This window comes from Schistocerca gregaria, chromosome 2, assembly GCF_023897955.1.
Source record: "Schistocerca gregaria isolate iqSchGreg1 chromosome 2, iqSchGreg1.2, whole genome shotgun sequence".
NCBI lineage: Eukaryota > Metazoa > Arthropoda > Insecta > Orthoptera > Acrididae > Schistocerca > Schistocerca gregaria.
Window position 1 is genome coordinate 831,529,826 of NC_064921.1, and position 23,011 is coordinate 831,552,836.

General features: G+C 42.2%; 1 protein-coding gene across 1 annotated transcript in view; it reads left to right on the forward strand.

The window, feature by feature from the left end:
• The first annotated feature begins 2,903 nt into the window (after nucleotides 1–2,903).
• The window catches only part of LOC126335184 (protein 5NUC-like), a 346,258-nt gene continuing 326,150 nt past the window's right edge, over nucleotides 2,904–23,011 (forward strand). Inside the window, exon 1 of the mRNA XM_049998178.1 lies at nucleotides 2,904–3,114. Coding sequence (XP_049854135.1) covers nucleotides 2,914–3,114 — 201 coding nt within the window. The 5' untranslated portion in view covers nucleotides 2,904–2,913. The remainder of the gene's footprint in view (nucleotides 3,115–23,011) is intronic.

The window sequence follows — 23,011 nt, forward strand, 5'->3', positions numbered from 1 at the left end:
ACTGATGATGGTCGAAGTAGAGAGGATACAAAATGTAGAATGGCAATGACAAGGAAAGCGTTTCTGAAGAAGAGAAATTTGTTAACATCGAGTATAGATTTAAGTGTCGGGAAGTCATTTCTGATAGTATTTGTATATAGTGTAGCCATGTATGGAAGTGAAACATGGACAATAAATAGTTTGGACAAGAAGAGAATAGAAGCTTTCGGAATATGGTCCTATAGAAGAATGCTGAAGATTAGATGGGTAGATCACATAACTAATGAGGAGGTACTGAATAGGATTGGGGAGAAGAGAAGTTTCTGGCACATCTTGACGAGAAGAAGGGATAGGTTGGTAGGACATGTTCTGAGGCATCAAGGGATCTCCAGTTTAGTATTGGAGGGCAGCGTGGAGGGTAAAAATCGTAGAGGGAAACCAAGAGATGAATACACTAAGCAGATTCAGAAGGATGTAGGTTGTAGTAGGTACTGGGAGATGAAGAGGCTTGCACAGGATAGAGCGGCATGGAGAGCTGCATCAAACCAGTCACAGGACTGCAGACCACAACAACAACAATATTTTGATCATTCTTTCTTGTGTCCGCTCCGCCAAATAAGTGTCCTATTGAAGCTCTTGCCGGGAGTAAATATGATTAAAATTAGGCGCTAAGATTTTCTTGCACTCCTTTCGTCACATTCGGTGTGGGCACGTAAGTATACCGGAAACGGTGTCCGGACCTGGGCGGTAGCGGTACAATGGGTTTACTTCAAACTTTGTACACCTTCAGAATGCCATTAAAACAATGGAATGCGAAAGCGAAATTTTATGCGTCTATTATGTACATTATCTATCTGTGCAAAGGAACCAGCAGCAATAATCCGCTGTGGTCATGTGGTCAGAGTGTGAGCATAAAAAGAGGGCCGTGGGCGTATCGACGGTTGAATCCCGGAAACATTTATTTTTCATCAATGATCTCGTTATTTTATTTATATGACATGTGAGAGGTACTGCAATGAAAAAAAATTCTGTAATGCATTCTCATGAAGTTATAGTGAATTTCCTATCTTTTTTGGCTGTTTACTATTCGTAATTAAATTATTAAAGACGCGGGATAGGCTTGGAAAGCCCAAATCGGACCTCGATAAATAATTATGCGAATGACGTTATTCACAATGAGTAATATCGTCACACTGGGCCAGATCAAAAGTGTAATGTAGAATTATTTGTCGGTTGTGCTCTCGATATCACACGTTGCAGGATGTTATTTGTCATACAGACATGGAAACCATAAATTGAAACTGCATGCAAATTCATTTCTTCTTTTGCGTGTGCCTTTTCCTGCAATTAGGCAGGGTCGGCATGGTTAATCGGATTTGGCAATGTTACTGGAATGGGTGGCTGGATGCCCGTCCTGCCGCCACCCCGTACTCCCCGGGACGGAATTAGTGTACCCCAGCTGTCTACGTCGGGTGTAAGCCATGGAATAGTGCGAATATGTTCAGATGTCTGCGAGCTGTGTAACTGTGGCGGGATGTGGGGACCAGCCCGGTATTCACCTAGGGGATGTGGAAAACCGCCTAAAAACCACGTCCAGGCTGACCGGCACACTGACCATCGTCGTTTATCCACGGGGCGGATTCGATCCGGTGCCGGCGCGCCTACCCGACTCCAGGAAGCAGCGCATTAGCGCTCTCGCTAACCTGGCGGGTAAATTGAAACTTCACGCAAATACACGTGCTAAATTATGAGTCCAGTGATGAAATAAATGTAGATTAAAAAATAAGTGCTTACAAGATTCGAACTCTCGCCTTGTTCACGACCCTCTAGCCAGGCACGAACGCTAAACACATAACCAGAATTGAAACTTCCTGGCAGATTAAAACTGTGTGCCCGACCGAGACTCGAACTCGAGACCTTTGCCTTCCGCGGACAAGTGCTCTAGCAACTGAGCTACCGAAGTACGACTCACGTCCGGTACTCACAGCTTTACTTCTGCCAGTATCCGTCTCCTACCTTCCAAACTTTACAGAAGCTCTTCTGCGAACCTTGCAGAACTAGCACTCCTGAAAGAAAGGATACTGCGGAGACATGGCTTAGCCACAGCCTGGGGGATGTCTCCAGAATGAGATTTTCACTCTGCAGCGGAGTGTGCGCTGATATGAAACTTCCTGGCAGATTAAGCTGTGAGTACCGGACGTGAGTCGTGCTTCGGTAGCTCAGTTGCTAGAGCACTTGCCCGCGAAAGGCAACGGTCCCGAGTTCGAGTCTCGGTCGGGCACACAGTTTTAATCTGCCAGGAAGTTTCATATCAGCGCACACTCCGCTGCAGAGTGAAAATCTCATTCTGGAAACATAACCTGAATTAGTTGTGGCTGTCGGCCCCATTGCACAGCTATATGATTCATAAAACAGACGTGTAAAATTTCTTTTGCTATTTTCTCGGAAATGCCAGAGCAGTCCACCTTACTACTTCCGCATTATGTTGTTTGAATGGTGTAGTGAAGGTGTACAAAATTTGAAGTTAATCGGTGATCCTACAGTCATGGCCTCCCCTTGTTAGACAAGGAAGTCGATCGTGTGAAAGGGGCTTTACTGGCAAAAGAGTCTTCCGGCAAAAAACTCGCGCCTGGATCAGGAGATGGGGAAAGTAGCAGTGCTACACAAGTACCCTCTGCCACACAACGCAATGTGGCTTGTGGAGTGCAGATGTAGAAATTCACGTAGTTGGTGGCCTTTTCAGAGCGTGTGAGAGCAATACTGTTACCGTCAGCGCGGCATGTCGCAGCAAATCTGCGCCTCTCTGCCGCATGGGAGAGGAGGAACGCAGGCAGGATCGGCCAGCGGTCACGGTCCGCCAATCGGCAGCTGACGCAGCGGCCGCTATCAGCTGTTCGCCCAGCGCGCCGCCGCCGGCGGTCAGTCGCTGCCGCCATGTCGCCCGCGCCGCTTCTGCTGTGGATGCTCGCCGTCGCCGGCGGCGTGCTGTCAGCGCCGCCACCCGACCGCCACGTGAGTCTGCAGATCGCCTTCGGCGACGCCGACGTCGCCCGACAGTTCCTCAGAGGAACATCGAAACCCGCTGTCGTCCTCGACACGAATGGCCCGCCAGTCGAGCATCCAGGGGCCGCCTTGGTGAGTAACCAGCCCCATTACAAGGAATTAAATCAGAACTGGTCACTAAAACCAAATGAAAAAATACTTGAATTAGTCTGTTACTGTGTCCGTATCATTATAAAAACAAGAACATTGTATTCATAAAATTAGATCAATCACTGAAACCTTATGACAAATTAAAACAGGGTGCTACATTCAGATTTGTGGTGACACAGCTTTAAAAAATACAAAATCTAAAACTTTCTGATGCATTTAAGTGGGGACATTCATGAAACATTGACGGAAAATATCAATTTCCAATTTATTTATCATTTATTAGTGGAACTAATGAACAATAATTTCCCTTACTTTCAATTATGAAATCACATCCCAAGTGCCTGAAAATTAATTAAATGCGTGATGCGACTTTCTCATCACTTTTTTGAAGCAACATCTAAGTACTAGCTCGGTGAAAAACGGTTCTGTCGATTACTTTCAAGCGAACTTGCACGCAATACTTCTAGAAGGCTGTGATATATAATCTCTGGTTTTTATAGATCATCTGTGACTTCGATCCCTACCTTAGAAACAATAACATAGCAGCTGATTTGTTTACAAACTAGTTATTAGGGAAAGTGGGCTTTAAGACAGGAAATTTCACTCAAGACATTTTCAGCAAAAAGACTTACAGCGCCTCTCTGCAGGTGAAAACTCAGTTGAAGACCAGCTAAAGGAAAGAAGACAGGAAACAAAAAAACCATAAGAGAAGGGTTGAAGGGAAAGAGGACCCTGAGTACAAATCTGGAGCCTTCTGAAGAGGTGACAACAGAGAAAACATTAGGTTCAGCTTCAGACTGCACTTCCTGAAAATTATGTTTTTTAAGTTTATGTACGTTTTTCTCAGAATCTATCAAAGCCAGGCTTATGAAATTTTGTACACTTCTTTCTATAAACGCAATAAATGTTGGCTCAGGAATAAATTTTGAAATCCTGAGTATAAGATGAGGTATGAGGCAAATCGCTTGGGATTTAGCTTGAATTTTATATTATACTAACAGAATAATAATAGTTCAAAAATTATTAAAATTACCCAATTCGATTCATTCAAAAACCTCACGAGAGAAGATTACTCTTTGCAAAGAGTTTAAACAGAAAATTTTGTGGGAGTCGCTGGAATAGTTTCTGAGAAAAAGATACCTATTATTATTCTGTCAAAAAAAAAAATTTTAAATTGCATGAAAGTAAAATATTTGTGATTTAACGAAATTAACAGTAAATCTGTTAATTTCTTGTAAAGTACAAAATTTCGTCGCCGTATCTTCAGAATTGTGGATTCGGCGTATCTTTTAAATAGTGTGTCTTTCATTAGCGTCACCCCCTCAATGGTGCATATTTGAATAGGTGTGAGAGCGCGAAGGACAGATAGACGAATGTGACATCTGGTGTTGAAACACTTGAATTAATAGAAAATACCATGTAAGCTGGTAACACCTACAAGTGCGGAACGAAACTGTAACATACGGAATCTGTATTATTACTAACACGATCTTGGCTATCAAGGAGCCTATAAACAGTTTGTCAAATTTCACTACGTTTGCCAAGTATTTGACCCTGTAGAGTGTTTGTCAAACACAGTGGACATTGTGTCGATGTCCCGCCACATATGATTAGTAAAAAATAGTTTCATTGCAATTATCTGACCGAATCGTGAGTTTCATAACTAATTCCAGAACTATGGAAACTACGGTCAACGATAAAAACAAAGTAGCAATGCCATTACTAAAATGGTAGCAATGTCACATGTTTCCGAGCCACCTATTACGTGCGAAGAGTTATGAACAAAATCAATATTCTGGGCATAACATACAATCAAGAGCGTAATGAAATTTAAAAAAAAATTAAAGAGTGTCCGGACGATGTGGGCTTAACGTTTGCTCGTCGTGGTATTTTAATGAACTGTCATTAGAGACCAAGTGGAAGAGAAATTTTTGCGTGCATGTGTCTTCTTTTTCAGCATCAGGATAAAGTAACTGTAAACAAATTATTAAAAGTTTCACTATCTCTTCGCAGAAAGTTGGGGTAGGCATCAGGTTCGAAGTGTAACATTTCCTGTAACAGGATTTCGTGAACATATTTCTCTGTCTTTTAAGCCATCCCATGGACCAGCGTACTGTTTTTTTTTGTTCTTATTTTTTTTTCAAGATTTACATCTACCCATTTGTGCAAAACTGCTCAGTAATTTTTACGAAACGTCATACACTATTTTAACTATTGATTCAACTTTGTTAGGCTTCGCAACAGTTTTTGTGTCACCTACAAACAGGACTAATTCTGCCTCTCGATACAAATAAAATGTCGGAGCATTAACATACTGCAAGAACAGTAATGGGCCAATCATCGAACCCTGTAGAAGTTCCTTGGTAATTTCACTCCCTTCAGACGATGTGGTGTTGCTCTTTGTGTTACTAAAATGCCTACGGTAGCTTCCTACAATCTACTACTGAAATAAGATCTAAATTGGGCATGTGCTGACCTATGTAATCCACAAAATCGTCTCTAATAGAATATTATGATTGACGCAGTCAGATTCCTTAGCAGCGCACTCTGCATATTTCCGCTCGTTAGAGAGTTACTAATTCTTTTTTTGTGTGAAACTCAATTTATAGAGATAACATTTCCAAAACGCAGAAGCTTTCCATGAAAACTAAGTTTGATATTTGTGGTACAATGCCCAATAGAGACATTTTAAAAACTTTCATATTTTTGCAGCGGTTTCACAGCGGATGTACTCATAAATTAATATTTATTTTCTCAAACAAAAAAGGACCTTTCAAGTATTTTTATTCTTTATCTCGCACATGTATTTGTTTTAGTATATTAAATATCGTGATGAGAATGCATTAAACTTTAAGAACGAATTAAATACTATGTGTTGTTCAGCTCCTTCTACTATGTGGCAGAGAATTTATATAGTTGATCTTAACACAAGTATTAAATAAATTAAGCTTGTATTACAATAATTGTGATTTTAACATAATCCACATTAACGCTTCTGTACTACAATATTTCATTATTTTGTTTCGCTTTATTATACTTACGCAAGGAAAAATGTACCGAGCGATTTGCAGTGATTAGCACACTGGACTCGCATTCGGGAAGACGACGGTTCAAACTCGCGTCTGGGCATCCTGATTTAGATTTTCCGAGATTTCTCTAAATCGCTTCAGGGATGGCTTCTTTCAAAGGGCACTGCCTTCTTCCTTCCCCATCCTTCCCTAAACCGATGGGACCGATGACCTCGCCGTTTGGACCCCCTTTCCCAAATCAACCACCCAATCAAACAACCAGAAAAAAGTACATCTTTGACTTCTTTCCGCTTTAAATAGACACCTGTCATCGAAGTCTACATAATATGAGTAACATAACATTGACTACGTTATTAACTTTCTGTGTGCAGTGCATATGTAGGATTCTTGTGGAATATGTCTGTTCCTTCGTAAACCACAGTAACTGCTGATACCACAGAGGGTTTTTACAAACTTCGGTTTTCCTGAGGTGGCTGCCATAAGGGACTACAGGGCATCAAAACTATGAAGTCGACACACGCCCAATCCACACCTACGCTCTTACAAGGACATGAGTACGCCAACATTTTACTACCACTAAATGGCTATGAAGTTTACTACTGACCCAGCTAGCGCTCAAATAAGGAGAAGTTCAGTAATCAGCAATAACACCGACAGTTGGTAGTCGTGTCAGCTGTATTCCATGTGACATAACGTAAGTATGCCATTCATTTCTTGAATGACGACGACTATCTCCAAGGATACTTTGCAGATCACACTTTAATGCCTTCATTGAACCACCTTCACAATAATTCTGTATTATTCCAGTCCCGAACAGCACACGGAAAAAACGAACATCTATATCTCTCCGTACGAGCCCTGATTTCCCTTATTTTATTATGATGGTCTTTCCTCCCTATATGTAGGTCGGCGTCAACGAAATATTTTCGCAGCAAAATGCAAAGCGACCATCTGACAATATTTTATTGCGAAATGTGCAGAAGGCTGATTTGGTATCTGAGTCTACAGGGTGATATAAAAGCACCAGTCCGATGTTCCGAATCATCTAGATAGACCGCGTGGGCATGCTTTCTCGTGAATCGAGACAATTTCATCACAGCATCCTCCGTAACACTTCATAAATGTCATAACTCAGACCTTAATTGATATTTATGGTTCCATGAAATCCACCAAAAGCACGCCCCTATGGTCCCAACATACGTTATTTCTGTGTATATTGCATCTGTATGAATGATTTCGTCTGTATTGAGATGCTGATTGTACTATACTCTGAGTCCACGTGTGTTTTGTTGCAAACTACTTCTTAACGATGTCTTTAAAGGGTAGGTGTTTTCATAGAATTTCATAGTCGCTGTTGAACTGTATCTTAAAAGGGCAGATGTATTCATAGAATTTCATAGTCGCTATTGAACACAATGAAGGATTTTTTCCATGAATCATTACAAATAGAGAATTGACGTTTCACATACCTTGAAAAAGTTGAAAGACGTCATATCGGCACGCGGAGATCCAAAGAAACCTGTACTCTGATCTACATACAACGTGACAGCCCACACGTAAATATATTTTGTGCTAGCGAAGTGAGATGTGCAATAATTCCTATATTTAAAAAAAATAGTCAAACAAGTTGAAATGGTGGTAATTCCGTAATTCCCCGCGATGGTCAGATACCCACAAAAATGATAGATGTATGTCGGAGATGGCCTACATCAACTGCCAAGTGGGCGGATTAGTAATACATACATAAAAAACGTTCTGCATCACATCGATTCCGAGAGTTCCGGAGCCTGTACAGAAAATTGGAATAGAGCTCAACATAAACATCATTTCCGCCCTTTTTATTGCTCATGAAAACCACACATGTTGTACCACCATACAGCAAGACCTTCAGAGGTGGTGGTCCAGATTGCTGTACACACCGGTACCTCTAAACCAAGTAGCCCGTCGTCTGGTAATGATGTATGTCTGTATTCGTCTTGGCGTAATCCACAAGTTCATCAAGGCACTGTTGGTCCAGATTGTCCCACTCCTCAACGGCGATTCAGCGTAGATCCCTAGAGTGGTTGGTGGGTCACATCGTCCATAAACAGCCCTTTTCAATCTATACCAGGCATGTTCGTTAGGGATCATGTCTGGAGAACATGCCGGCACTAGTCGAGCGACGTCGTTATCCTGAATGAAGTCATTCACAAGATGTGCACGAATTGTCGTTCATGAAGACGAATGCCTCGCCAATATGCTGCCGATATGGTTGCGCTATCGGTCGGAGGATGGAATTCACGTATCGAGCAGCCGTTACGGCGCCTTCTACGATCTCCAGCGGAGTACGTCGGCCCCGCATGATGCCATCCCAAAGTACCAGGGAACTTCCACCTTCCTGCACTCGCTGGACAGTGTGTCTAAGGCGTTTAGCGTGACCAGGTTGCCTCCAAGCACATATGCGACGCTCATCGATGAAGAGAACGTGATGCCAATCCTGAGCGGTCCATTCACCATGTTATTGGGCCCATGTGTACCGTGCTGCATGGGGTCGTGGTTGCTAAGATGGACCTCCCCATGGACGTCGCGGGTGGAGTTGCGCATCATGCAGCCTATTGCGCACAGTTTGAGTCGTAACACGACGTCCTGTGGCTGCACGAAAAGGATTATTCAACAGCATTATTCAACAAGGGGGCATTTCCGTCAGGGTTCCTCCGAGCCATAATCCGTATGTAGCGGTCATCCACTGCAGTAGTAGCCCTTGGGCAGCCTGAGAGTGGCATGTCATCGATAATTCCTGACTCTCTGTATCTCCTCCACGTCCGAACAACATCGCTTTGATTCACTCCGAGACACCTGGACACTTCCCTTGTTGAGAGCCCTTCCTGGCACAAAGTAACAATGCTGACGCGATCGAACCGCGGTATTGACCGTCTAGGCAGACAACACGAGCGTGTACCTCCTTCCTGGTGGAATGACTGGAACTGATCAGCTGTCGGAGCCCCTCGGTCTAATAGACGCTACAGATGCTTGGTTGTTTACATCTTTGGGCGGGTTTAGTGACATATCTGAACAGTCAAAGGGACTGTGTCTGTGATACAATATCCATAGTGAATATCTATCTTCATGAGTTCTGGAAACTGGGGTGATGCAAAACCTTTTTGATGTGTGTACGTCAACAGTACAGAGCATCATATGAACCTCCCAGCGTGAATCTTCTGCTAGGGTTTCGAAGGAATAGTAAATAGTTCTTTTTCCAAATTTCTTTCATAATCCGAATCAGTAAAATGTATTGAGTAGACACGTACTTTTTCAACTGAAAACGAAAATGCATGTTTATAAGCACTTATCTTCTTTCGTTTCGTTTGTTTTTAGAAAATGTGTATAACTTAATTCCTAACTATCTTGTATACTGTGGTTAGTGGTGGTGGTGGTGGTGGTGGTTAGTGTTTAACGTCCCGTCGACAACGAGGTCATTAGAGACGGAGCGCAAGCTCGGGTTAGGGAAGGATTGGGAAGGAAATCGGCCGTGCCCTTTCAAAGGAACCATCCCGGCATTTGCCTGAAACGATTTAGGGAAAGCACGGAAAACCTAAATCAGGATGGCCGGAGACGGGATTGAACCGTCGTCCTCCCGAATGCGAGTCCATTGTGCTAACCACTGCGCCACCTCGCTCGGCTACTGTGGTTAGTATAACTAGAGCTCGCGCAGCAAACCGCTATTTTTCGCTTAAAAACTTAATCTAAAATATCCCTCAATACACTGATAATTACGACGTATCTCTGTACTCAATGGCTAGCCACTGATAAAATTCACGGTGCCATAAACAACCTCGTCTTCGTACATAAACGCAGTTACAAAACAACACAATGTGTTATGACAGTTGAGGACTACTGAGTGCTGGTTGGGTTCACTCCTACGTCATCGGCGTGACTTGCCACTTTGCATACACCTCGTAATCCGTGCAATGTTCTCTAGTATCTATATCTACATCCATATTCTGGAAGTTACCGTGAAGTGCATGGCAGAGGGTACGTCCCATTGTGCCAGTTGTTAGGGTTCCTTCCCATTCCGTTTACATTCGGAGCGCGGGGAGAATGATTGTTCGAATGCCTCTGTGCGTGCTGCAATTATTATAATCTTGCTCTCACGATCCCTATGTCAGCGATACGTAGGGGTTGTAGCACATTCCTAGAGTCATCATTTAAAGCCGTCTACGTGGATAATAACAACAATAGCGTGTGGACTACTAGCCGAGTTCAGGTTTCTCAATTGGATGATACTTCAGCGATTTAAGTGTCCCTTATCTATCCCAGCTATCCAAGCGGTGTACGTGGACCTACAGTTTAGCGTGGAATCCGGCCGCTTTTCGTTCCTGGTGAATCTCCAACAATTGAAAGGCGAAAGCTAGATTATAGGCACCCTGAAATTTTCCGTTGTCTGGTCTCGATTCTGTCCCGCAACCTCTCGGTTTCTACTGACGCTCTTTGTCTCTAGACAGCTAGATCCGACATTTGTATAGATAAGATGATATATTTTCGTCCCAAGATCGAAACCAGCGCGTCGTAACGAAATAACAGACTAGTTTATTCTAGCCTCTGTGCTACCGTGTACACATGAGACTGAATAATTCAGTTGCAATTAAAAAACTTTTTCTTTCCCAAGATTGTAAGGAAGGATACAACGATTACTAGTTTCGAACAGTTAAGCTGCATCTTCAGATCACATAATAGAAAGCAGGGTCAAGTCGGTTGTTAAAGTAAGACCCTTTGTCACAATCATGTCTACAATTCCAAAGTCAAAAATTGTTGTTACATTATAGCACAGCATTTACATACATGGTGGTCCAAAAAAGATGATGGAAAGTAAGTGATCGTCGTGGAAAAAAGGCAACCTCCGAGAACATGAGCCCTATTTTATTCAGTACTGATATGAATGACATTTCATGTAATAGATGTTCGCAATGTCTAACGTCCCAGCTACAGTGGTACACAGCCGATTCCGGAACGCTGCCTTAATGAGGCGGAGTGTGACGGACTCAAGTGCATCAGTCTCACTTCTGATGGCCGATTTCAGGGCGTCCAGCGACTTGGGCGGATTCCTGTATATCCCGCCTTTGATGTAACCCCATAAGAAGAAGTCACATGCACTGGAGACCTCTCTGTTCCGTACCTCGTGAATTTCTCTGCGTCCAGTGCAAACAAACAATCACCAAACATCGTTTCGAGCCACGTGAAGACATCAGCAGTTCTATAGGAATGAGCCCCATCCTGCGTGAACCGGTATAGGAGTGTCATGTTGAGACAACCAGTTTCTGGGACAAAGTGCCGCTCCAGCAATTCTCAACACTTCACTTCTGTGATCATACTGTTAACGGGAGCCCATCTGGTTAGCCGTGCTGTCTAACGCACTGCTTTCCAGGCGGGAATGCGTGCCAGTCCCCGGAACGAATCCGCCCGGCGGATTAGTGTCGACGTTCGGTGTGTCGGCCAGTGTCTAGATGGCTTTTAAGGCGGTTTTCCATCTGCCTCTGCGAATGCGGGCCGGTTCCCCTTATATCGCCTCAGTTACACTATGTCGCCGATTACTACACAAACACTTTCTCCACGTACGCGTACACCATAATTACTCTACCACACAAAGATCGGGGTTACATTCGTCTGGTGTGAGACGTTCCCAGGGGGTCCACTGAGCGCCGAACCGCACAATAACCCTGGGTTCGATGTGGGGCGGCGGTGAGGTGAGTGGACTGTTGTGGGATTGGGCACCACCAGGGGCTGCAGCGGGGACGAAGCCTCTCCTTCGTTTCTAGGTCCCGGGTTCCATGCAATGCAATGCAGTACTGTTAATGACTATCGGAATAATGATCCGCTTCGGCGATATGGCATACCACACTGTGACTCCTTGTGGATGCAGTGGCGAGACAACTCTGAGTTTTGTTCGCTCACATAACCATTCAACTGAAAATGGGCCTCACCAGTGAGCTGATGACACAAATTTTAAGTTCGTCGAACATGTGGTTTGCGAAATCACTCCTTCGCACAGTGTCCCCTCCTTTAGCGGCTGGCACATTTGGACCTTGTAGGGACGCAACACCACCACTCCCGTGAGCTTTTGGATACGTTTAATTGTTGGAACGCCTGTCGAGTGGATGTTGTTGGCTTATCTTCAAATAATGCGCTGCCACGTTGCCTGTTATCATCGCTAACGATTGTGGATTTTCGTCCCGATGCCTTGCTTCTTGCATCAGAGTCACTCCCGGTAGATTCAAATCTGTTCCTTAGCCTGTCAACAATGAAAATCAGTGTGAGATGACGACCAAAACGTCGACCATCTGGGACTTTTGTGTGCTATAACTTAACCGCGTGGTAACCACTTCACTAGGTGTCCTTTTCTTTCCGATCTCTGACAGACACGCCCGTCGAACGGTGACATTCTCAAGAGAAATAATTGTTCTTTCGATGTCAGTGATTTCATATTGCTTCTTCTGTATTTCCGTATCAGGCATTCGCCATAAATATCAGTATATGTGCTATTATAATATGGAGGAATTATATCAATACATGTGAAACCAGGAACTTGACATACTTTCTATCACGTTTTATGGTCTACCTTATATTGTAACTACAGTTTTTGAATTTGAAATTGTATGTGTGATTGTGACAAACAGTCTCGCTTTGGTTCAAATGGCTCTGAGCACTATAGGACTCAACATCTTAGGTCATAAGTCCCCTAGAACTTAGAACTACTGAAACCTAACTAACCTAAGGACATCACACACATCCATGCCCGGGGCAGGATTCGAACCAGCGTCCGTAGCAGCCCCGCGGTTCCGGACTGCAGCGCCAGAATCGCACGGCCACCGCGGCCGACCCAGTCTCGCTTTAATAACCGATGTACACACTGCTTTATAGCATTTGTTCCGAAGATGCCATTTAACTGATCGAAACTAGCAAACGTTGTGTCCTTTCTTGCGAACTTGGCAAATAAAAAGCATTCAAAAAAAGAAAAGACTGTAACACTGTCACTTTTCTTGCCGACCATCGACGCGTCAGGTAAGCTGCTGTTCCAAGCGTTACACGGCGGCTTAATGCTCGTCATTCGGTAATCTGTAGGCTGCGGAAGTTCCAATTAACGGAGGTTGCGTCACAACTTCGGCGCCGGAGCCTACAGTGTCTACAACTGTTGCCGCTGATCGTAGCGTGCTCCTGACTTTTAGACGCTGTGGGCGATCTGTAAACAAGAAACTCTCTTATCCGGCCCTAATTAATACGGATTTCTGGTTTATCTGGATTCATTTTTTATTTCTTTTTCAACGCGGAAATGCTCGGTGTACAGATGGTACAGTATGCTATGCGTACAGTTGTTATGTTGGCAACGCAGGTAGGATAAGGAGTCGCTAGCCCCTCCGCTTCCAGCTACAGTTGCTACAGTCAATGTAGATTTGTTCTTTACCGAGTTAAGAAGCTATACTGGTATTGTTATTTTGTCCCCGTGATTTGAGTATGATTGAGTAAAATGGCTTCGAAGCGAAAGAAAGTTGTCGTTTCGGTGGAAAAAAAGTCGGAAGCAATAAACAGAGTAGACAAAGGAGATACACAGTTGCTGTGTGTGGTGTACGAACGTCAACTGTGTCAGACTAGAAGAATAACCGAACACAGATTGAAAACTTCTGTCTCAAACTTATAATTAAACACAGTTTGCAGAACCTCGGTACAATAAAGAAAGATAGAAGTGAAGCACTGCTTGAATCATAGTTCGTTTTGTTCAGTGAGAAAAGAGAACATGGTGTTGCGATATCCGGTCAAATCCTGCAGGATAAGGCTATCTTAAACAGGAAGCTATCCGATGGCAATCCTAACTTCGCAACCATCCTAGGTTGGTTGGAAGATGGAAAGTTCGTTATGGCCTTCGCCATCTCTCTGTGACTGGTGAAAGTTTTTCTGACGCTATAGTGACTAGAAAAGTTCAAAAAATAATTTATTGTGTACGAGTTTATACATTTTGTAGAATACAGCCAGATGGTACGGATCTTCGGTAATTTTCCCACCTTGTGCGGGTGAATGAGGTACTTACGAATCTGTTAACTACTGGTCACAGACGTCTTTCTGAACGTTAGGGTAGAGATGGTACGTGTACAAGTTTCCGTTCATCGTGGGAGAGAGCTTACAATGCTTCATATCCTTACGTTCTGCAGCCACGAACAACGTCCCCCCCCCCCCCCCCCCCCCCCCCGTGTACTGCTATGGAAGACATACGTTACCAATATAGACGATCACCAATGAGGTGTAGATGTTTTCGAAGAAATGAGGTTGGCTACAGAAAGATGGTGAGGCAGCAGATGGTATTCAATTGAAATGCGGAGCAAATTCAAGGTTAAGGATTTCCTCTGTTTTGTTCTGCTCTTAGACCACATATGATACAGACCGTGCGTGACGTCATTAAATTGAAACCAACATCTCGACCAGCTGACTAGTGGCGGCATTGTAACGGGAATATTTCAGTTACTGCGCAGCAGGCTCACCACCAGTTTAGTATTTCGGAAGAATATCTATATTGTACAACTGTATATATTTCTTTTTATTTCATCTATGATTTTATGGATTTGGACATATAAAGAAAATATTATTTCAGCTGTAGTATTATTTTTCAGTGCTCTTATACGTATTTTCATCTATGTACAAAATTGTGCGTGCGCAAGCGACAGTTGACGAGTAGACATCTATGGAAAAGGCAATCGTAACTGCGAAGAAACCTCGGGTAACAGAAGAAATATTTCAACTGATCGACAAAAGAAGGAACTAGAAAAATCCTACAGACTTTATATCCGAGGTGGAGATGTATCAGCCGGGCGTAGTGGCCGAGCCGTTCTTCGCAGGTTCGAATCCTGCCTCGGGCATGGACGTGTGTGATGTCTTTAGGTTAGTTAGGTTTAAGTAGTTCTACGTTCTAGGGGACTGTTGACCTCAGATGTTAAGTCGATAGTGCTCAGAGCCATCTGATTTGGGGATGTATCTCGAGAAAATATCTGGTTCACTGGGTATAGCATGCGTCACTAAACTAAGGAAGGAGCCCGATTATGAAGCTATGAAGAAAGTGTCTGCCATCGTTTAGGACAAGTTCGAAGGTGGACTATATTATTGGCCATGAGCAATTGCATCGACGAAATATACACTATTGACCTCTTGTGCTATAGAGAGGTCGTACTCAGCCTAAAAAGAAGTACTGAGAGACAACAGAAAGCCTTTCTCTTTGCAATACTTACGTTTTGGTCAACTGTATACTGCAGTACCAAAATTTAGTATAAACTTTATTGTAATTGTTTCGTTAGGCCACGAATCTTGGCTCGCTCTTAGCGAAACAAAATCCACAGATGTGAAGGTCACTTGGTGGGTACCCCAAGCAATTGTGTGATAGGACCGTTACTGTTTACACTGTATATAAATATTTTAGTGGCATGCACCGGGAGCTCTTTAAGGCTGTTCGCAGATGATACGGTTGTCTAAATGAAAGTAGCACTGCCAGAAGACGATAACAATCTACGTAAGGTTCTGCAGAAGACTGATGAATGGTACGGGCTCTGGCAGTTGACAATGAATTTAAATAAATGTAACGCAATGTGCCACTACTGTGCAGCTACACTATTGACGAAAAACTGCTGGGAACGGTATTCTGTAAAATGTGAAGGAGTACCTATCCAGACCGATCTTAAGCTGAATGACCACATAAAACAAGCAGTAGGAAAAGTAGATGGCAAACTTAGTTTCAGAGGAAGAATCTTAAGCCAATGCAGTTCATCCACTAAATAAGAGGCTTACAAGACGCTTGTTCAACCGATTCTTGAATATTGTTAGTCAGTCTGGGACTCTTACCTGATAAGAGTGACAGAAGACACAGAGGCTATCCAACGAAGAACGGCGCGTTTCGTCACAGAATCGTTTAGTCGGCTCGAGAGCGTTACAGAGATGCTTGACAAATCCAAGTGGCAGACGCTACAAGAGAGGCGTTGTGTATCACGGAGAGGTTTACTATCGAAATTTCGAGAAAGTGCTTTCCGGGAAGAGTTGGACAAAATACTGCTTCCTCCAACATACCTCTCACGAAATGACCACAATGAGAAAATTCAAGAAATCAGATGTAATGTGGAGGCTTACTGATTATCGTTCTTCCCATGCCCTATTCGCGAATGGAACAAGGAAAAGGGATCAATTGATGGTACCAGAAGTACTCTCAGCCACACACCGTGAGGTTGCTCGCGGAGTATTGATGTGGATGTAGATACATGAGTTCACATCTCAAGTACGTGTTGTTATGAGAGTGACACATGGAAAGAATTTTTCAGTAGAAGACGTTTCATTAGAATGTTATAAAAAGAGAAAATGGTTGTAGCGTGGGTAAATATCTCAATTGCTTATGCATTTGTTCGAGTGTCTACATAAGGAATAGTTATTTGCTTATTTTCCACACAAAAAAGCATAATAACAGTGTCAAAACTATAATAAAATTTTCCATGTTAATGTTTATTATATTTTTATTACAAACTCCAAAAAGGCATAAATAGCTTGTTGGAGGCTAAAAAGAACTTTCCAAGGAAATAAATGACAAATTCATTTTATAAAAATCTAAAAATTCGAGCCCTTTTCATAACACACGAGTGATAATCTGAAAACAAAGAATTACTACCGAATCCAATATGTCGTATCCAGTGTTCTTCATTTGTCGACTGGTATCGACTTTCGTTGTCGCATCGAGTAACATTCTGGCGTCACTACTTAGTAAGCCGAGCGAGATACAAGGTTTTTTCTTTCAGGAGGGCCAAGTCAAAACCATGCAGATCTCAGAGGCCTGAGAGGACAGTCGTGGTACTGTCACGTTTTCTGGAAGTCCTTGTTCTGCGCATATGACCACAACAGACACATCCGCGTGTACAAGCTAAGGGCGAGAGTTGCCAAATCAAATTTACCATTGTCATATGGTCACATGGCGCGACAGCACGGTATGCTTTTGAGTAATCAACACAATTATCTCTGGTTCACATAAACGTTAATAAAGACAGCGACAGCTATCTATATCTTTGACACGTTTCTTGTGGATCTCAGTGACACATCTTTGAGAAACATAAGGCAACACTGCATTCTCCAGATATGACTCTCATACGAAACGGTCATGGAGTGTGGAAAGACTTCTACCATCGAGTTGAAGCATCATCGAATGATATACCCATACCTGTCATTCAAGCGCAATTCCACTTGGTGAGCAGGTGGGCTGGACCCGTTGTTGTTGCCAAAGCTGGCAACTACGTATACTAAATTTCGTGCCCGGTATACCCCAAAATTACTTATAAATTTAATTATATTAATGTGGGCACGTCGCATGGGCGCGTCGATTGATGCAACAGGGTCCGTAAACAATGTGGCCAAGAGATAAATGATGGACGTGTCCACAATTTTCAATTCTAATGTCTACCTGTACTATTTCACTGTTTGCTCAAGCGTCTGCCGACTTTCGCAATGATCGGGACTTTGTTTCTGGCTAACTGTTGACTTTATGATATCCTCCAACACCGACCACAGAAACTGTCTGTGTGTTTCATTAGTCTGCACATGACCAAAAGTGCGAATGATTAGAAACTTTGGCAAGTACAATATACAACAAAGATAGTGTTATATGGAGGTTACTGCTCACCACGCATAAAAAAAATCTGGTGCATAACGACTTAAGCACTGTGAGGCTGTTAGTGAAAATACCGTTCAGTATATTAGAGAGACCTGGAACCTGAAGTGAAACGACCATAAACTGCAACGTATCAGGAGTCAGATGCTAGACTGAGATTCACGGCAGTGATCATATGGATAATTCACCCATGTGGCAGGTAGCTTCCAAAATTACTTGCCTTAAACGTACCTCTTCCAGTGACCATGACTATAATATCAGAATTATTATAGCTCGTGTGGAGGTTTACGGACAGCCATTGTTCTTAGAAACCATGTGCGGATGGAATGGATATTCTGGAAGTGGTTGGGTGGCTAACAGTATCCGAAATACTATGACTTGGCTTGCGGAGTATGTTCGAGGTTCGCTTGGGAGGTCAGAAACTCTCTAAACTGTGCTGTATCTGATGTGCACGCTTCTTGAGAAGCGACGAAATATGATGTAGAATAAGATGTAAGGCGCGCTCTCTCTTAGTGACCTCAAACAGTTGTCGTTCACCCTCTTGATTCTGCGTTATTAAACTGATACTAAAACTCACCACTAACAACTCGAATAATTTGGACATGAACTACAGACCATCTACATCAGTATATTCCAGAACAATTCCTAAGTGGCTGTATGTGTTTTGTATTTTATATCACATCAAAGTAAATTAAAAATTATTTTTACAATAATTTGCAATATTTCATGTGATCTGGTATCTATTTTGCCCACTGCATTTTATTTCGTTGCGTAAACATTCAGGCGATATGAATTTACTCCTTAGGCCATTTCGTTGACGGACTTCCACACTGGTGACGTGATGTACCATTTAACCAAAATCATTTGTAATCAGGGAAGTACATTCAAAAATTAATAATATACGTAATTTGTTGTTTTACACTGTTCACAGTACTGTAAATTTACAAGCAGTTATACGGCTCGTCGTGAAGATCCTAGCATCAAGAAATACTGCAGACAAGATAAAAACAAACGGTTGCGGCAAAACTGTACCAAGGTGACTCTGCTCCCTTGGCATATCTACCAATCCTGCACCCTCACCCTCCCAAAACTGCCGTTCTGATACTTTTTTCCCTCGGATTTAGCAAATCTCATAATACAGTAAGTAGATTAAAAAGATATACGTCGAAAAACATTAGTTAAAAGAACCACATTACGGAAAAATATTGAACACAATAAATTTGCCGGTCACTTACGAAATTTTATCCTCATGTCTCCTAAGGAGGGTACAAAAACCAACTAGAACATGCAATTTCAGATTGCCAAGCAGGCTTTCGACCTAATAGATCGTGCCCGGAACAGATCTTTAATCTTAAAACTATTTTAAAAATTAAAGCAATCAGGTCGAAACCAATAGTGTGCACATTCGTTAATTTTTAAAAAGAGCATATGATTCTAGAGATAGACAATCTCTATGCAGTATTCTAGAAGAAGGCGGACTAGACACTAAAACACGAAAACTGATCGAACAAACACTGACAGAAAAGAAATCAAAAATTAAATTCATACATGGAATTTCGGAACCATTCTTAGTTAAAACAGGAGTAAGACAAGGAGCTGGGATCTCGCCACTATTATTCAACACAGCTTTAGACAAATTAATGAAAGAATCTGAAATGCCACAAAGCAAACGAATCGAGACCCTCAAAGAATGTGCAGAGAAGGCTGACCTGCAAATCTATTTTGCGAAGACTGAATTCATGTGTTCCATGTTAGATATTCCAAGTTAGATATTCCGAAACTTAAAACAAATAATGGTGAAATAAACTGATCAAACACTTTAAGCATCTCGATGAATTTATTGAACCAACAGAACTTGAAAAAAAATTGCACAAAAAACAAATTGCAGAAAATGAAAAGTGTCTCCAGACTTCTTCCATATTTGTAAAACAAAAAATGTCTGTGAAAAGGCACTAAAATCGGATACTACAACACAGCAATCAAACCGACAGTCACAAATGGAAGTGAAATATTCTCATTGAATCGAAAACAATATTTACAATAAATAATTAGAAAAATTCTTGGAGCACGACACACACAAGCTTTATAGAGACGGCAAACCACTGAGACAACAGAAAAAGTATCAAACATCTAAGTTGTCATCAGAAAGAGACAAATGACATTCTGTGGACACCTAGACAGGATAGCTGGAAATAGACTAACTAGACTACTGGACTACGTGACATCACTTAAAACGGCAATACCCTGGGTAAGAGACGTTAAGGAAGATCTGACCAAAAAAAAAAAAAAAACTGACGTAACGAACACATCATACATGGATACATTCAGAACCAAAATTACTACTTGGATGCTTAATCCATAGGCGAAACCAAAACCATACCGACCAAAGTGGACCGAAGAAAGAAAGAAGGCCTTGGGGGAGAAAATGAAGAAATATTGGGAAAATAAGAAAAATCTTAAGAAAGATTGAAAATCACCTACTTGTCTTTCGCCAACAGGGTCATTCGGTAGTATTAATAATAATAATAATAATAATAATAATAATAATAATAACAATAATTAATCTGTGGTCGTAGTAAAAGTGTCACTAACTGTATAAATTGTCTAAGAAATTGAAAGTAAAAGGAAATTTATATCTTTTCATTTATGGCAGCTCTTGTTGTACTGGTTTTACTATACTGAAGAATACAGTATTTTATTTGCTCCTTGTAATTTACTAAACGTGCATAAATATTAATCAGAAATGAAATTCGAGTAATTGTGTTTTAATTATAATTTCGCTTTACATTTTCTGACTTTGAGAAAAGAAAACTAGCATTTGCTACTTGAGCAAAAGTGTCTGTACACCTATTAGTGGGTATAATTGTGGACTGTTTCACCCTCCACCTTTATGAGGGCTCGGACAGTTTCAGTGTATCTGAATGTCGGTGAAGGAATGGCAGTGCATTCTTCGTCGGGATTCGAAACCAGAGAAGGTACGTGCATACGCAATAGGCTCCCACATATTTGACTGGCTCGTAGACTTCTTAAGTAACACAACCCAGTGTGTTGTCCTCGACCGCGAGTGTGCATCGGACACAGGGGTAACATCAGCAGTGTCCGAGGCAAGTGTGATAGGATCTTTGCTGTCTTCAATATAGGCCTACATAAATGATCTGGCAGATAGGATGGGCAGTAATCTGCGGTTGTTCGCTGATGATGCTGTGGTGTACAGGAATGTGTCGATAATAAGCGACTGTAGGTTGAAATTGTACAAGATGATCTAGCCAAAATTTCTAGTTGGTGTGATGAATGGTAGCTGGCTCTTAATGTAGAAAAATAAGTTGATGCGGATGAGTAGAAAAATAAACCTGGAATGTTCGGATACAGCGTTAGTAGTATCCTACTTGACACAATCACGTCCATTACATATCTGGACGTAACATTGCGAAGCGATATGAAATGGAACGAGCATATAAGGATTGTGATAGGAAAGGCGAATGGGCGAATTGGTTTAGTGGGAGAATTTTAAGAAAGTATGGTTCATCCCTAAAGGAGGCTGCATATTGGGAACTAGAGCGACCTATTCTTGAGTACTGCTCAAGTGTGTGGGATCCGTAACAGGTAGGACTGAAGGACGACAAGCAATTAAGGAGCGAATTGCTAGATTTGTTACCAGTAGGTTCGGTCAGCAAGCAACTGTTACGGATATATTTCGGGAGCTCAAGTGGGAAGAAGACATTCACTTCAAAGAACACTACTGAGAAAGTATAGAAAACCGGCATTTGAAGTTGACTGCAGAACGATGGTACTGCCGCCAACATACATTTCGCATAGGGACCACAAAGATAACATGCGAGGAATTAGGAGGCATTATAGATAGTGATTTTCCCTCGCTCTATCTGCGAGTGTAACAGGATAGGAAACGACTAGTTGTGGTAAAGGATACCCTCCGCCCCGCACCCTACGATGGCTTGCGGAGTATGTATGTAGATGTAGAAGGCAGTTATGTAGAAATCTGGGGCCTGCAGAGAAGGAGAAGTTTTTAACTCGCCCCAAAGGCGCTCCGTTGGTTTCACGTAAGTCCATTTCAGAAATGTTAGTATAAACAAGCCGTTGCCTCGCAGAGGCTGCTTTATGAGAGCGTGCACTGCCACGCCGATTCAATCGTCATCTCCGAATTGTTTCTCTCCTGTACCGAGTACGCAATGCTGTAAAGTGGTGGGTCTGTTTATAAATAACTTTTCTGCAACCAGTCAGCATGTTCTTTTATTCGTATTTTAAACGATGTTTTTCGGGAAAATGATTCCGATTTTCAAGTGTGTATTTCTTTGTACTACGACATTTTTATGAAATGTTTTCGACGTGAGATTCTTTTTTGTTTCGTTGGTTTTAAGTTTTCTTATGGTCCATTTGTCCAGAGTCTGACACGTGTTAACCATAACTCGCCCTTACGATGTAAGTTATTCTCGATGTGTACTGTGCACTGAAAGTTGTGAGTGGTGTTTAAAATGTGTGAGACTGCTAGAATGTGGCAATGTGACGCACCGTCATATGTATGCCACAAGCATCAAACATTGGAGCGTCTTCCCACTGGAGCAGGACCCTTGTGCCATAGAACTGTGCCCAGTGCGAAGACAAGTGATAAGAAGGTATTCACTAGAAACTTGCCAGAATAACGCTTCCTTCCACAGCCCTTTTTTTTCTTAGATTGATTGGCTCTTGATGAGACGATGAAGACTAGCTCAACATCTCAGGCTGTATGCTTCTCATCTGCTACATTGTTCTCAATATCGAGTGTAATTTTGCACCAAACATAGATAATCCATTTAGTATGTGGATCTTGAGCTCACAATCAGGGGAAACCACACAAGAGCGAAACGTGTCCCTCTGTTTACACCAATTTACCAATACTGCTGTATAGCTGCGGCCCTCGCTTATAAAATATTATAGTCAGTTCGAGCCCTGTATGTGGGTAGGAAATTCTTCCCAAAAAGTGCAGAGTGAGTCAAAAAGTACTTTACAACCTTGAAATAATCTAGAACTTTTTTGAGATAACTTACAGAATCGATAGGTGTATGATTGTGCAGCAAACAATCACAAGTTTGATTCTTGGAGTGCATCAGTACCCTATTCCACCACCAGGAGCGCCAGCGTAGTGCAAAGTCAAAATGGCTATTTTCAGTGGTGTGGTGATTCACGCGTGCTCTGGGTTCAT